Raw genomic sequence first — 15,341 nt, forward strand, 5'->3', positions numbered from 1 at the left:
CTAACCTAGCCCCAGCAATGACTATTTTCAACCTCTCTATTTCCTGCCTCAATCTCACCTATTTCTTAAGGAAAAAAAGAAGCCATCAGAAAGCAAATTAATCACCTTTATGATACCAAACATACACAATTAATGATATATGTACCCCCTCCTCACCTTCCTCCTGTCACAACAGAGAAACTGTTCATCCCAAGGACCATCCCTTTATGGCTGCTATGAAGCCTTATGGATCATTCCTTTCCTAGCTTGTATTTGACCCTTCTAGAACCTTCTGACTTTGAAGGAATTAAAAATACAAAACAAAAATATTTGTTTAATTTTTCTTAAAAAAGTAAGTATGTAAATAAAAAAGTAATACAAACATTTTCCTCGTTAAAAAATATCTTTAGGTTGGGCGTGGTGGCTCACACCTGTAATCCTGGTACTTCGGGAGGCCAAGATGAGAGGACTGCTTGAGGCCAGGAGTTTGAAACCAGCCTGGGCAACACAGTGAGGTTCCATCTCCATAAAAATAAAAAATTAGCTGAGTGTGGTGGTACATGCCTGTAGTCCTAGCTACTCAGGAGGCTAAGGTTGGAGGATTGCTTGAGCCCAGGAGTTTGAGGCTACAGTGAGCTATGATTGCATCAGTGCACTCTAGCCTAGGTAACAGAGTGAGACCTTGTGTCAAAACAACAACAACAACAACAAACACCCACACAAAACAACTTTAAGAGGTTGTTACTGTTTAAAGCAAAAATAATAACAATGTTATTGTGGGTTTTTTTACACGTTAAAATGTATGACAAAAATTGCACAAAAGACAAAGGGGATATGGAAGTACTTTGTCTTAAGGTTCTAATATATAAAGTGATACAATAGGTATACTATTTGAAGGTAAACTGTGATAAGTAAAAGATGTGCACTGTAAAACCTAGAGCAGGCTGGGTGCGGTGGCTCACACCTGTAATTCCAGCACTTTGGGAGGCCGAGATGGGCGGATCGCCTGAGGTCAGGAGTTTGAGTTCAGCCTGGCCAACATGGTGAAACTTCGTCTATACTAAAAATACAAAAAATTAGTCAGATGTGGTGGTGCACGCCTGTAGTACCGGCTACTTGGGAGGTGGAGGCAGGAGAATTGCTTGAATCTGGGGGGTGGAGGGTGCAGTGAGCCAAGATGGCATCACTGCACTCCAGCCTGGGTGACAGAGTGAGACTCAGTCTCAAAGTAAAAAATAAGATAAAATAAAAATAAATAAAAAGTTAATCCTAGAGCAAAAACTTAAAAAAAAAAAAAAAAAGAGGTATGCTTAGAAGCCAATACACAATTTAACCCAAAAGGAGGAGGGTAGGAGGAAAAAAAGAAAGGGCAGATGAGACAAACAGAAAATTAGTAGCAAGATGAAAGATTTAACTTAAACCTAACCATATCAATAGTCACATTAAATGTAAATAGTTTAAGCAAGCATTGCAGTTAAAAGGCTGAGACTGTCACATGAATAAAAAGCAATACCCAACTATACGGTGGTTACGAGAAACTTACTTTAAATATAAAGACACAGATAAGTTAAAAGTGAAAAGATGAAAAACACCGACCATGTAAACACTAATCAAAATAAAGCTGGACTGGATACACTGATATCAGACAAAGCAGACTTCAAAGCACGATATATTTCAGGATAAAGAGAGCAACTCATCAAGAGGATATAATAATCTTAAGTGTATATGCACCTAATAAAAGAGCTTCAAAATACATGAAGCAAAAACTCACTGTACTATAAGAAAAAATAGAGAAATTCACATTTACAGCTGGACATATAAGAGCCGTATCATAATAACTTATAAAACAGATAGAAAATCAGTTAGAATAGAGAAGTTTGGATCAACATTATCAACCAACTTGATCTAATTTACATTTACAGAACACATGACTCAACAACAGCAGAAAGCATATTCTTTTCAAATGCACATGAAACATTTATCATGATGGACCAAATTCCAGATCATACACAATGTCTTGGTAAATTTAAAAAATACAAAACAATGTTCTCTGACTGCATTTAAATTAGAAATAAAATAAAAATATCTAAAAAAATCTCCAAATATTAGGAAATTAAGCCTTTCTAAAATAACCAAAAGATCAAAGAAGAAAATATAAGTGAAATTAGAAATATTTTAGACTGGCCAGGCACAGTGGCATATGCCTGCAGTTCCAGCTACTCAGGAAGCTGAGGCCAGAGGATTGTTGAGCCCAGGAGTTTGAGGGTGCAGTGAGCTGGGATCATGCCACTGCACTCCAGCCTGGGCAAGAAGAGTGAGACCTTGGTTCCAAAAAAAAAAAAAAAAAAAAAGAACCATTTAAGCTGAATGAAAATAAAAATACAACATACCAAAATTTGAGGGATGCAATGGTTAGAGCATTCAATAGCATTAAATGTTTATATTAGGGGGGAAAAAATCTCAATTCAAACATCTAACAAGTAAGCTTCTACCTTAAGAAATAAGAAAAAAAAACAAATAAAATCCAAAGTAAAGAGAAAAGAAGTAATAAGAATTAGAGCATAGGCTGGACACGGTGGATGATGCTTGTAATCCCAGCACTTTGGAAGGCCGAGGCGGGCAAATCATGAGATCAGGAGTTCAAGACCAGCCTGGCCAACATGGTGAAACCCCATCTCTACTAAAAATACAAAAAATCAACTGGGTGTGGTGGCGGGCACCCATATTCCCAGCTACTCGGGAGGCCAAGGCAGGAGAATCGCTTGATCCTGGGAGGTGGAGGTTGCAGTGAGCTGATATCGTGCCACTGCACTCCAGCCCAGGTGGCAGTGCCAGACTCCGTCTCAGGGGAAAAAAAAAAAAAATTAGAGCATAAATCAATAAAAATCAATAAAATAAAAAACCAAAAAACAATAGGAAAAAACCCCCAATGAGATCCAAAGTTCTTTGAAAAGTTATTAAAATTGATAAACATACAGTCAGATTGATCAGGAAAAATATTAATACCAGCAATAAGAGGGGTACATTACTATAAAACCTACAGACATTAAAAGGAAAAGGGAATATTAAAAACTTTATGCCAATATATTCAACCAATTAGATAAAACAGATACATTTCTTGAAAGATACAAATTACCAAAGATCACGAAGAAACTGATAACCTGAGTAGACCCATATCTATTAAAGAATTTAAATTTGTTGTTAAAATCCTTCTCACCAAGAAAACTCCAGGCCCAGAAAGATTCACTGGTAAATTCTACTAAACATACAAAGAAGAAATAATATCAGTTCAACACAAACTCTTCCAGAAAACAGAATAGCAAAGAATAGTTCCTAGCTCATTTTTTGAGGCCAGAATTACTCTGATACCAAAACCAGACAAAGACATTACAAGTAAAGAAAGTAAATGGACCAATATTCTGCACAGAGATGCAATAATGCATAAGAAAATATTAGGAAGATAATCCAACAATATATAAAAAAGGATAAAAGAGCATGACCAAATGCAAGGTTAATTTATTATCAGAAAACTGATGTAATTCACCATATTAATAGAATAAGGGAGGAAAACCACATGATTATCTCAACAGACGCAGAAAAGGCAACTCAGTGGAGCAGCAATAGAAGGGAACTTCCTCAATCTGATAAGGGCATTCAAAGAAAACTTATATTTAACATCATACTTAATGGTGAAACACTGCTTTCCCCTTAAGATTGTGAACCAGGCAAGAGTGTCTATTTTCCTATTTCTATTAAACACTTAATCACTGTGGGTCCTAGCCAGTTCAATGAGGCAAGACAAAGACATACAGACGGAAAAAAAGAAGTAAAATTATATTTGCAGATAATAAAGACTATGTAGAAAAGTCCTGCAGAATCTAAAAAGAGCTACTAAAACTAATCAATGAGTTTAGCAAGACTGCAAAATACAACTGAAAAATACACAATTTGATTAAATTTCTATATGCTAACAACAAACAACTGCAAATTGAAAATTTTAAATGCCATTTTCAGTAGCATCAACAATTATAAAATCCTTAGAGATAAATTTAGCAAAATATGTGTAAGAGCTGTAGGCTGAAAACTAAAACACTGCTGAGAAGAATTAAAGGCCTACATAGAGAAATCGTACTTGTGGATCAAAATACTCAATATCATCAGGAAGATAATTATTCACAAATTGATTATCTATAGATTCAACACAATTTCAATCCAAACACCAGAAGACTTTTTTGTAGAAACTGAGAAATGGCGTCTATAATTCATATGGACAAAGGACCTAGAATATTCAAAATCATTTTGAAAAGAAGAATTAAGTTGAAGGACTTACTTCACCAGGCTTCAAGACTAACTTGAAAGTTATATTACTCAAGAGTGTGGTATTGGCCTAAAGCTAGCCATACAGATCAGTGGAACAGAAAAGAGAGTCCAGAAATACACCCACACGTATATGGTCAAGTTATTTTCAACAAAGGCGTCATGGCAATTTAATGGGGGAAAGATTAATCCTTTGAACAAACAGGGCAGGAACAGTTAGATATCCCAATGTAAAGAAAGTATATTGACCCTTCCTCATACCATACACAAAACTCAAAATGGATCACAGATCTAAGCTATAAATGCTACTGAGGGTGCATCTCAACAGCATCATGCTAACTGAAAGAATCTGAATACGAAAGACAGCATACTGTCTGATTCTATACATAAACCATAGGAAAAGCAAAACTAAAGTGACAGAAAGCAAACCAGTGGCTGCCAGGAGACCAAGGGTCAGGGCAGAGATGGACTGGTGAGGGTCACAGAACTGTTTGGGGTGACAGAAATGTTCTATATGGTGATTGTGGTAGTGCTTACACTAAGGTACACATCTGTCAGAATTCTTGTTTGTACCCCTAAAATTGGTGAATTTTATTGTGTATAAATATACCCCAATATACCTGACAAAAAGGAAAAAGAGAAAAAGAAAAAAAACCCTGTACTTCCACATCAGTGCCTGCGGTACACAGTGAGAGCTCATCACATAGCAAATGCCTGGCAATGGAGTTTCAAACATTAGTTATCCTGATCCACTACCTGATGCTGCTGAACCAGTTCTGGATGGAGATTCGCTGGGAGGTGACCCCATGGACAGAACACTGGCAGCAGGATGGGATGGAGTCCTGCTGGGAGGCAATCCCATGGACAGTGTGCTGGCAGTAGGATGGGATGGATTCTCCCTGGGAGGTGACCCCGTGGACAGTGCACCGGTAGTGGCAGGACTGCTCTCACTGCCATTGTTGCCTGTAACACACTGCTAGAAAGTAAGGGCACATGAAAAGACACTTTAATCTTATCACAAAATACAGTAGTCCTCCTTTATTCATGGTTTTGCTTTCTGTAGTTTCAGTTACCTGCGGTCAACCGAGGTCCAAAAATAGTAAATGGAAAATTCCAGAAATAAACAGTTCAGAAGTTTAAAATTATGAGCCATTCTGGTAGTGTCATAAAATTTTGAGCTGTCTCATTGCTTCCAACCTGTGATAGGAATCATCCCTTTATTTCACACCTCCACACTGTATGTGCTACCCACTTGTTAGTCGCTCAGTAGCTGTCTTGGTTATCAGATCTACTGTGGTATAGTGCTTGTGTTCAAGTAACATTTATTTTACTTAATAATGGCCCCAAAGTGCAAAAGGAGTGATGCCAGCAATTGGGATAGGCCAAAGAGAAGTCATAAAGTGCTTCATTTAAGTGAAAAGGTGAAAGTTCTCAAGAAGGAAAGGAAACATCCATATGCTGAGAATGCTACAATTTTAGGCAAGAATGAATCTTCTATCCATGAAACTGTGATGAGTATATTGTTATCATTGTTCTATGTTATTAGTTACTGCTGTTAATCTCTTACTGTTCTTAATTTATCAATTAAACTTTACCATAGATATGTATAGTATGTTTAGGAAAAACATACTGTATATATGGTTCAGAACTACCCATGGTTTCCAGCATCCACCATGGGTTTGAAACATATCCCCTGGGTAAGGGAGACTACTGTAACTGGCAGATCTTCAACCTCATATGTTAAACAGAATAAAATTTACATATTATAACTAAGAAGTAAAAACTTTCCAGCCTATCCCTAAGAAATAAGTTCCTTTGTAAGTAATATTAAGGCACTACTACTTTCTCAGTACCTGCTACATGCCAGACACCGCACAAGTAGTTTTTTCGTCACTCAGCAAATACATATCGAACATTTTATATGTTCTAGGCATGGTGTCAAACACAAGGAATATAATAATGAACAAAACAAAGTTCCAGCTCTCCAGGAGCACCTACAGCATAGGGAGAAGTACTATATAAATACATCATTTAGCCCTCAGAGTAAGCTATGAGGGATTCATCTTTCCATTTTCCTAATAAGGAAACACAGGCAAAGAAAGATTAAATAACTTGTCTAAGTGAATCTTCCTAACCAGTGACCGAGCTGGGATTTGAATCCGTGTCTTAATCCATAGCCCAGGCTTTACTCACTGTAATATACTGCCTTCCCTTAGATTTTGAGCAAGCACACCAGGCTTTCAAAAGTGAGCATATTTTCTTGATTTGTATCACTAGATTTTGAATATCTGTTAAAGAAGGATATTGTACCTTAAAGGGAAGGTCAAAGAAAAATCTGTGTAAATATTTACACTTGCCTTGGATTCTATACCTAAATATAGGAACATCAGATTCCAAAGTTTAACCTGCTAAATAAACCTGAGAATGGCTTTTTAGGTAAAGGGATGAAAAGTTAAAGGAAGCAGACCAAAAAAGCTTTTGGTTTTGAAAAAAATGACATGTTTAAGTGTGAAACTATAAACTGCCTACTCTACTGATAACAACAAATAAAATAGCTCCTACCTCTTCATACACACCTGTTGTCCTGTGACTGTGCATGAAGAAGTACAATCGTTAAATTGTCAATATGGCTTATTCCTATCTTACCAGACCATAACCCCGGTTGTAAGTAAACAAATACGTATTATAGGCAATGAACACTTAATCGTAATACCTGTAACGAATTTTAAAGAGTAACACTTCAGCGTAATACCTGTAACGAATTTCAAAGAGTGGAGGGAATCCAGTTCACATGAAAACTTAAAAGATAGCACTTTGGAAAAAACCTCACAAAGTATATAAGAAACTAGAACATAGATGATTCTTTCGTATCTACTTTCCAAACAGAGCCAGGCAAATGTGTTTCATGTTTACACAGAATTAGGCTAACAGGCTCACTCACAGTAGCCATGCGGATTACCTACTGAGGATGTCAGCGCTGAGTCCCAACGCGACCACCTTAACTTTAGTAAGATATTCACTTTCTCACTTGAGTGTTGAGAATGAGCATCACTTACATACTTAGCTTGTGGGCACATGTTCCTTCTCATCTGATCTGGAGATCCAGAGGGTCTGGGCATCTCTTCCTCAAGTAAGTTCAACTGCAAGGGTGAGCTGCTTCTCGAAGTAATGAACGGGTGCCCCTCGCTTTGTGCCTCCCACTTTTCCTCCTCTCTCCTTTGGTTGGCGACTGAAGGGGGTGGGTCCAGGGTTGGACTCATTGCTGACGACATTGAGGGTGATATCGCAGAAGAGGCTGTCGCCCCCAGGAATGGACATGGAAAGAACGATGGCGACAACAGAGGACAGAGCGGGGGGTCAGGCAGGAAAACGGTCATAAAAGTATCCAAGTAAGGAAAAGGGAAAGCTGGGTAAGGCTGCAGGCCCTCGGGCAAGGGCGGCCCATGCGGGCCTTCCGGTGCAGTTCCGGGGGCTGCGTATTCTCTTCCGGGAGAGGTCGCGGCTGGGAGGGGAAAAGCTGGGACGAGGTAAGGGGCCTGGCTGGGCACCATGGCGGCAGGTGGGAAGGTCGGGCTCGAGGTGTGCGGAGAGGAGGCCGCGGAGGGGCAGCAGGGCTGTGCGTTCTGATGCGCTCCCCTGCGGGGACCAGAGCCCGCGTTCGAGCTGCTGCTGTCCGGCGGCTCCGGCAGCTTCTTCCGCTTGTGCTTCCCTTTCCTGCAGCCGGCCGACCGCGTCTGCTTGGAAGTAGAATCTCCTGGAAGGATAAAGGTGGAGGCAAATTATGGAAAATTAAACCCAAAAAGAAGAGAAGGATGCCACTTACAGGTAGTTATAAGTAGCTGACAAATGAATGAGCATTTGCCAATACTACCAGAATGACAAAAAGTGGCTCTAAAAAGATGAACAAAATTCCGGATAAAAATAGTTGCTATCAAATAAACTTATTTCAGCATCTCTCGATCAGTTTCTCACAAAAAAGTTTCTCAGATCTAGGATCTAAGAAAGAACTTACATATGTAAATAGATTGTTTCAGCATTTCTCCATCAGTTTCTTACAAGTAGAACTCCTATTGTTCACTCCTTATCTCCTAGTCCTTATAGTTTGTAACATTTACACAGATTAATGGCATTTATTTTTAAAAAATTATGTACCTTGAAAATATGAATATTTAGCTTTGCTCCTGCTTTCTTGCTGAAGATAGGAGCTGTAGGGTGATGACAGGATCTTTTCTCGGAATTTATCAACATAATTCTGCTCTTCCTTCTGGGTGTGCGCTGACAGAACAGCCGCTGTGAGCCCCACGTGTTTAAATTCTTCCGAGGTCAAAGGGGCTGGCTGCATGTTCACGGTCCAGGGCTCATAGAAGAGGGTGGCATCCCTGGCTGAGGTGGAAGAAGACAATATTTAATTTTAATTCCTATCAATTATTTGTATTTATTTATTTTACTTTGTTAACTGCCTTTCGATACATTTTTACAAACATTATTATAACTGCTGGAATACAAAAAATCTTCATTAGCCTAGCACAGAAATTCTTGATTTTCTGTCTTCCTTTATATTCTTTGCACAAATGCACATATTTTACAGTTGTAATAATCAATATGCACATTTATTTAAATCTCGCTTTTATTGTAAACATTTTTCTCTCTCCCTGAATTCTTCAAAATTTCTTTTTATCTTTGAACTTACCTTTTAAATAGGTAATATATTCATGTGGTTCAAAAATCAGAAAGTATTAATAAAGACATGTAGTAAATTCCCCTCACCCCTGTCCACGCTGTCTAGTTCTCATTTTTTCCCCTGTAGAAGACCATTCCGCCGGGGTGCAGTGGCGCCATCATGGCTTACTGCAACCTCCACCTCCCAGGTTCAAGCGATTCTGCCTTAGCCTCCCAAGTAGCTGGGACTATAAGCGTGCGCCACACCACGCCTAGCTAAATTTTGTATTTATTAATTTTTTTTTTTTTTTTTTTTGAGATGGAGTTTCGCTCTTGTTGCCCAGGCTAGAGTGCAATGGCATGATCTTGGCTCACTGCAACCTCTGCTTCCTGAGTTCAAGTGATTCTCCTGCTTCAGCCTCCCAAGTAGCTGGAATTACAGGCATGTGCCACCACACCGGGCTAATTTCGTATTTTTAGTAGAGACGGGGTTTCAGCGTGTTGGCCAGGCTGGTCTCAAACTCTTGACCTCAGGTGATCCATCTGCCTTGGCCTCCCAAAGTGCTGGGATTACAGGCATGAGCCATCGTACCTGGCCCTTCCAGTTTCTTTATTACATATGAACAAGAATGAATATAGATAATCTTCCTCTCTGACCCCATCTTTACCCAAAGGCACATATGTACATTAACCATCAACGCACCTTTTTCACTTTACCATATCCCTTGGAGAACTTTATCAGTGGCTAGACAGTTGTCTCATACTTCTACACTGCTGCGGAGTTCCATTTTATATGCATAGCACAGTTTACTAAAGTGAACACTTGTGGATGGATTTTGGGTTGCCTCTTTTTTATCTATTTATTATTGATATATAATAGTTGTACATTAAAATTTCTTTTATTGATATAGAATAGTTGTATCTATTTTGGGGTTGCTTCTAAAAAATTACTTCTAACAACAAAAGATTTTGTGGTGGACACTGTAGAGGACTCTCCCAATATCCATTCTGGCTTGCCCCTGTGGTGCAGTATCCGGGTGGTTTGGGTGGGTTTGGCCCACTCCGCATCCAGAAGTGGCCTGTGACTAAATCAGCACCACAGGGGGCTTTGGTTCCGGCCAAGTTGGAGTAACAGGGACCAAACTTACCTTCCTGAGATTAAAAAAAAAAAAAAAAAAAAAAAGCCAAAATGTATAAAATAGCAGGTTTCAGACACTGAAGGAAAGTGACCCCCGAGGATAAGAAACAAGGGAGGTGAGCCCGAGGACTGCCCCAGCCTGCAGCCTGGAGGGTTTCCAAGGACCCACCAGGGTGTTCATGGGAGGGAAAACCACCTGAGAGGATTAGCAGGAACAAGAGCTGAAGCTCAGGCAAGCTGCGGAATAGTGCCGGTTCCCATCCGCCAGACTAGAGACTCTCCTAACTCCTGAGGCATCACAAGGAGCACTCAGGAAGGTCTCGCCTTGGTAGCAGAGGAAAAATAGGCCTCGACTACACACTATTTGTCCTGCCTAGCAAATTTAAAAAGCAAAGCCTGAAAGGATCAATCTGTTTACAGGTAACTTCCCTGGGACCCAGAATAAAGATCAAGAATATTTATAGGAATACAAATATATCTGGTACCCATTCACAGTATCTGGCATCCAATTAGAAAGAATCACCAGGCATGCAAAGAAGCAGGAAAATACAACCCCATAATCAGGAAAAAAGGCATCGGGAAACTAAGTCTACAGTTTATACAGACAAAAGACCTAACAGTCAAAGCAGTCTTGAAAAAGAATAAAGCTGAAGGATTTAAACTACCTGATTTCAAGACTTACTGTACAGCTACATGAACCAAGACCACTCTGTACTGTGGTATAAGGAGTTTATCAATTTTGTTCATCTTTTCAAAGAACCAACTTTTAGCTTTATTTTTCTCTATTGTCTGTTTTCTGTTTTGTCGATTTTTGCTTTTGTCTTTATTATTTCCTTCATTCTATCTTGGACTTATTTCACTCTTCTTTTGCTGACTTTTTAAACTGTAACTTTAGATCACTGATTTGAGACATTTCTTTTCTAACAGCATTTTTAAAGCTATTGATCTTCTTACAAGCCCCGTTTTTAGCTATATCCCATACATTTTAGTATGCTATACTTTCAAGTATCATTGATTTGGAAATGTTTTTTAATTCTTTGTGATTTCTTTTTTGAATCATAGATTTAGAAATGTGTTGTCTGATTTATAAACATTTGGGTTGAAACATCTTATTACTGATTTTTAATTTAATTCACTAGCCAGAGAACACAGTTCACACACCATCAATCCTTTTAAATCTGAGACATAGTACAGCCCAACATGTCTTATTTCTCAGTGAACATACTGTGTGTACTTGAAAAGGTTGTGGATTATACAGTTACTGGGTCTCACGTTCTCTAAGTGTCAATTAGATCAAGGTGGCTGATAGTGTTGTATGGATCATCTCTTTCTTATTTTTTTCTCTATGTTTTTATCAGTTGCAGAGAGGGGGTGTACAATTTTCCAAATATAATTATGGAAAGTCTGTTTCCTTATTTTTGCTTCATAGCTTTCTTTTTTTTTTTTGAGACGGAGTTTTGCTGTTGTTGCCCAGGCTGAAGTGTGGAGTGCAATGGCGCGATCTTGGCTCACTGCAACCTCCAACTCCCAAGTTCAAGCGATTCTCCTGCCTCAGCCTCCTGAGTAGCTGGGATTACAGGCATGTGTCACCACGCCCAGCTAATTTTGTATTTTTAGTAAAGATGGGGTTTCTCCACGTTGGTCAGGCTGGTCTCAAACTCCTGACCTCAGGTGATCCGCCCGCCTTGGCCTCCCAAAGTGCTGGGATTACAGGCATGAACCACTGCGCCTGGCTGCTTCATAGCTTTCAAAGCTGTTATTAGTGAATATACATTTATGACTGTTATGTCTTCCTGATGAATTGACTGCCTTATCATTATGAAAAGATGTCCTGGAATCTATTTTACATATATTAGTAAGGCACTGCAGCCTTCTGATGCTTACTGTTTCACTTGTGCATCTTTTTCCATTCATTTACTTTCAATCCATTTGTGAATTTCATTTGTACTTTGCATACAGTTAGGTCTTGATTTTTTAAAATCTGTTTTGAGAATTTTTGCCTTTCATGTATTTACTTATTTTTAGAGACAGGGTCTTGCTCTGTCACTTAGGCTGGAGTACAGTAATGTGATCAGAGCTCACTGTAGCAACGAACCCAAGATGGGCTCAAGCTAGGCTCAACTGATCCTCCTGCCTCAGCCTCCCAAGTAGCTGAGACTACAGGTGTGGGTCACCACTGGGGTTTCACTGTATTGCCCAGGCTGGTCTCAAACTCCTGGCCTCAAGCAATCTTACCTCCTTGGCCTCCTGAGTCCCTGGGGTTACAGGTGTGAACCACTATGCTTGGTCCAATTTTTGCCTTTTAATTGAAGTGTTGAGTCAATTTTATGTCATTATTGACATAGCTGGATATAGTGCTATTATCTTATTTGGTTTGTTCTCTGTGCTTCTTTTTCGTTAATCTATTCCTCCTTTCCTGCTCTTCTTTGGGATTGAGTATATTTTAAAATTGCATTTTATTGATTGGCTTAGTCATTGTATCTCATATCCCATCTTTTAAAAAATTATTTTAGGGCTGGGCGCTGTGGCTCACGCCTGTAATCCCAGCACTTTGGGAGGCCAAGGCAGGCGGATCACCTGAGGTCAGGAGTTCGAGACCAGCCTGGCCAACATGGTGAAACCCTGTCTCTACTAATAATACAAAAATTAGCTGGGCATGGTGGCAGGCACCTGTAATCCCAGCTATTCGGGAGGCTGAGGCAGGAGAATCGCTTGAATCCGGGAGGTGGAGGCTGCAGTGAGCTGAGATTGCACCACTGCACACCAGCCTGGGTGACAGAGCAAGACTCCTTCTCAAAAAAAAAAAAAAAAAAAAAAAAAATTTTATTTTTTGTAGACAGAGTCTCACTATGTTGCCCAAGCTGGTCTCAAACTGCTGTATTCAAACAATCCTCCTGTCTTGGCCTCCCAAAATGCTGGGGTTACAGGCATGAGCCACTGTGCCTGGCCTACATTCCATCTTAATTAGACCCTGCTTTAGGTTCAAAATATCTGTAATGGCAACGACTCCTAGAGACTAATGGTCAATACTTGATTCCCTACTCTACTACTCATGGGCTGTGTGATATTGGGCAAGTTAAGTTACTTTGCCTGTTTGTGGCTTAATTATTCCACACATAAAATGAAGATATTAACTTGCAAGGAAATGCATTTGTGACCATCGTCCTTAGACACAACTCATCTGAGTCAGGATGCAAACTGAGCTAATGAGTATGAGCTTTTCAGAAAGCAAAAGACATACAGGTATGTTTTAAGGAGTATCTGGGCTCTGATTCTGCTTTTTCTCCATGGAATAAAGATGTGGCCCTGTAAATGTTGAGGCTGAGTTAACATCAGAAGAAACTAATAGCAGTAAAAATTTCCTAAAGCATACGGACTTTAGTATAAATTCATTAAAAATGGTAATATAAGAGCAGAGTATAGAAAGCAGAGTGGCAGAATATTAAAAAAAGAGCTTTTCATATTGGGTGATACCCTCCCTTCCTGTATGGGCTGTATTATGAACAGCTACATGCCCACACAGGAATGCAAAATATTAAAAGGCACACTAAAAAATGTGCATATGCCCCTCTGTGGAGGCGCTAGCTCAGTTCCAGTGAAACTCTACTTTTGACTAATTAGAAACATAACGCTCTCTGATCTTTCTCCACCAATCCACAGATCTCCTGTCAGTACCACGCTTTCCATCTCACAGGTTGTTGGAAGGATTTAATGAGATCATACCAGTGAAGAACTAAGAGCAGACAGTGGCACACAGAAATGGCTCAACACATATTAGCTGATAGGCCACTGAAGACTAGCAAAGGTAAAGCAGAGGTCATGTGAAAACCCAATTTAACATACTTGTCACCATTCCTTCATCTACCCAAATTGTTATGAGTGATGAAAATGTCAAAACGACAAGTGGCAATAAAGGAATAAGAAGACAGTAGAATAATTTACCAAGAAATTATGGTGTTAAATGAAGAGTTTTAAAGTACTCTATTCATTGCCATCACACCAATACAAAAATCTGAATGTATGTGTGACTGAGCTCATCACAACAATACAGGGTGGTGAAATGCAGGTGAAAGGAACACATTCTGTGAAAGTCAGCAAGGAAGTAGCCTAACACAGTGCCATCAATAATTGCATTAATAACGGCTAACACTAATTGAGGGCTAATACCTACCTACTAGGTACTGTATTAAGTGCTTTATGTGTGTCAACTGATTTCACTGACAAATAACGTAACTGAGAAATACTGTCCAAAATATGTAACCAACATAAACATGATCATGTTTCCAGAAATACTTTAACTGAACTAAAGAAAGGAAAAAATATGTGTAGTTTAGAAGTTATAACCAAGCAAATGGTATTCATGATTTTTGTTTTCTCATCGCAATGTAGTTAAAGTTGAGTATATTTTCAAAGTAAGAGGCGAGTGTGGTACCTGTCTCTGGGGGTGGGACATGGACAATGGTGCTGCTGTAACCGCACTGGCTTATGCCCGACCCCAAGCTCAGCATCGCCGTGGACAGGATCTGTGGAGCTCCTCCTCCTGTGTCTATGGACCGTCCATTTGTTGGCATTTCTGATTTAGGTATGGCTGGGATTTGCAAACCCGCTGGTGGTGTAAGAGAAACTGACAGTGAAAAGAAAAATTCCCAACGAGAAATTTATATAGAAGACCCAGTTTACAGAAGTTTCTAACTGAGAAATTAAACCTTACTGGCCATAAAGAGGTAATATGAAACCAGAATTCTTTGCTTACAACAAAATAAATATAAGACATTAAAGAGAAACAAAAAGGATGTATTTACAGTTCTTTGAATTTAACTCTGAGGGGCATTCTTGTTACCTTGTAAGGCTTGGACATCATCTGCCTTGTGGTTCTGTTTGTCTTCTTCTGAGGAGGAAGAAGTTGTATTTGTACAGGAGATACACTTTCTTTTCAAAGCTGGAATGTTGTAGCTCTTCAGATATCTGTAACAACATAATTAGGCCACACATTCTTACCTGTTCCCTAACTGTGCCATTTCCCACCTCTTTTGCTCTTCTCATGCCACTTCTGTTTGGGATACTTTGTACTTTCTTCTTTGATAAAGTCTTCCCTGACCATCCCAGCCTCAATCACTGGATTGTAACATTTCTTTTACTGTGGTCTTGAATTAACCTTCAAATCTTACACAACAGGTGTCCAATCTTTTGGTTTCCTTGGGCCACACTGGAAGAAGAATAATTGTCTTGGGCCACACATAAAATACAC

At 39.3% G+C, this 15,341-nt stretch overlaps 1 protein-coding gene and 1 long non-coding RNA gene across 14 annotated transcripts in view; one reads left to right on the plus strand and one right to left on the minus strand.

Moving 5' to 3' along the window:
- PER3 (period circadian regulator 3) overlaps window positions 1-15,341 on the minus strand; it is a 60,858-nt gene that overhangs the window by 9,961 nt on the left and 35,556 nt on the right. For 4 of the 13 annotated variants that reach the window (XM_024231853.3, XM_063720205.1, XM_024231846.3 and 1 more), the window contains exons 15-19: window positions 14,934-15,058; window positions 14,526-14,699; window positions 8,449-8,679; window positions 7,353-8,050; window positions 5,053-5,269 (exon numbers count right to left, since the gene is read on the minus strand). In XM_024231853.3, the coding sequence (XP_024087621.2) occupies window positions 5,053-5,269; window positions 7,353-8,050; window positions 8,449-8,679; window positions 14,526-14,699; window positions 14,934-15,058 (1,445 nt within the window). Of the gene's footprint in view, window positions 1-5,052; window positions 5,273-7,352; window positions 8,051-8,448; window positions 8,680-14,525; window positions 14,718-14,933; window positions 15,059-15,341 lie in introns of all 13 variants that reach the window. The other 9 variants (XM_063720206.1, XM_024231839.3, XM_024231822.3 and 6 more) reach the window with 5 other exon arrangements.
- LOC129059814 (uncharacterized) lies at window positions 8,015-14,871 on the plus strand. Its single transcript, XR_008525897.1, has 3 exons — window positions 8,015-8,121; window positions 13,754-13,898; window positions 14,676-14,871. It is a non-coding gene; the product is annotated as an uncharacterized LOC129059814 (long non-coding RNA).

This window comes from Pongo abelii, chromosome 1 (genome assembly GCF_028885655.2).
Source record: "Pongo abelii isolate AG06213 chromosome 1, NHGRI_mPonAbe1-v2.0_pri, whole genome shotgun sequence".
NCBI lineage: Eukaryota > Metazoa > Chordata > Mammalia > Primates > Hominidae > Pongo > Pongo abelii.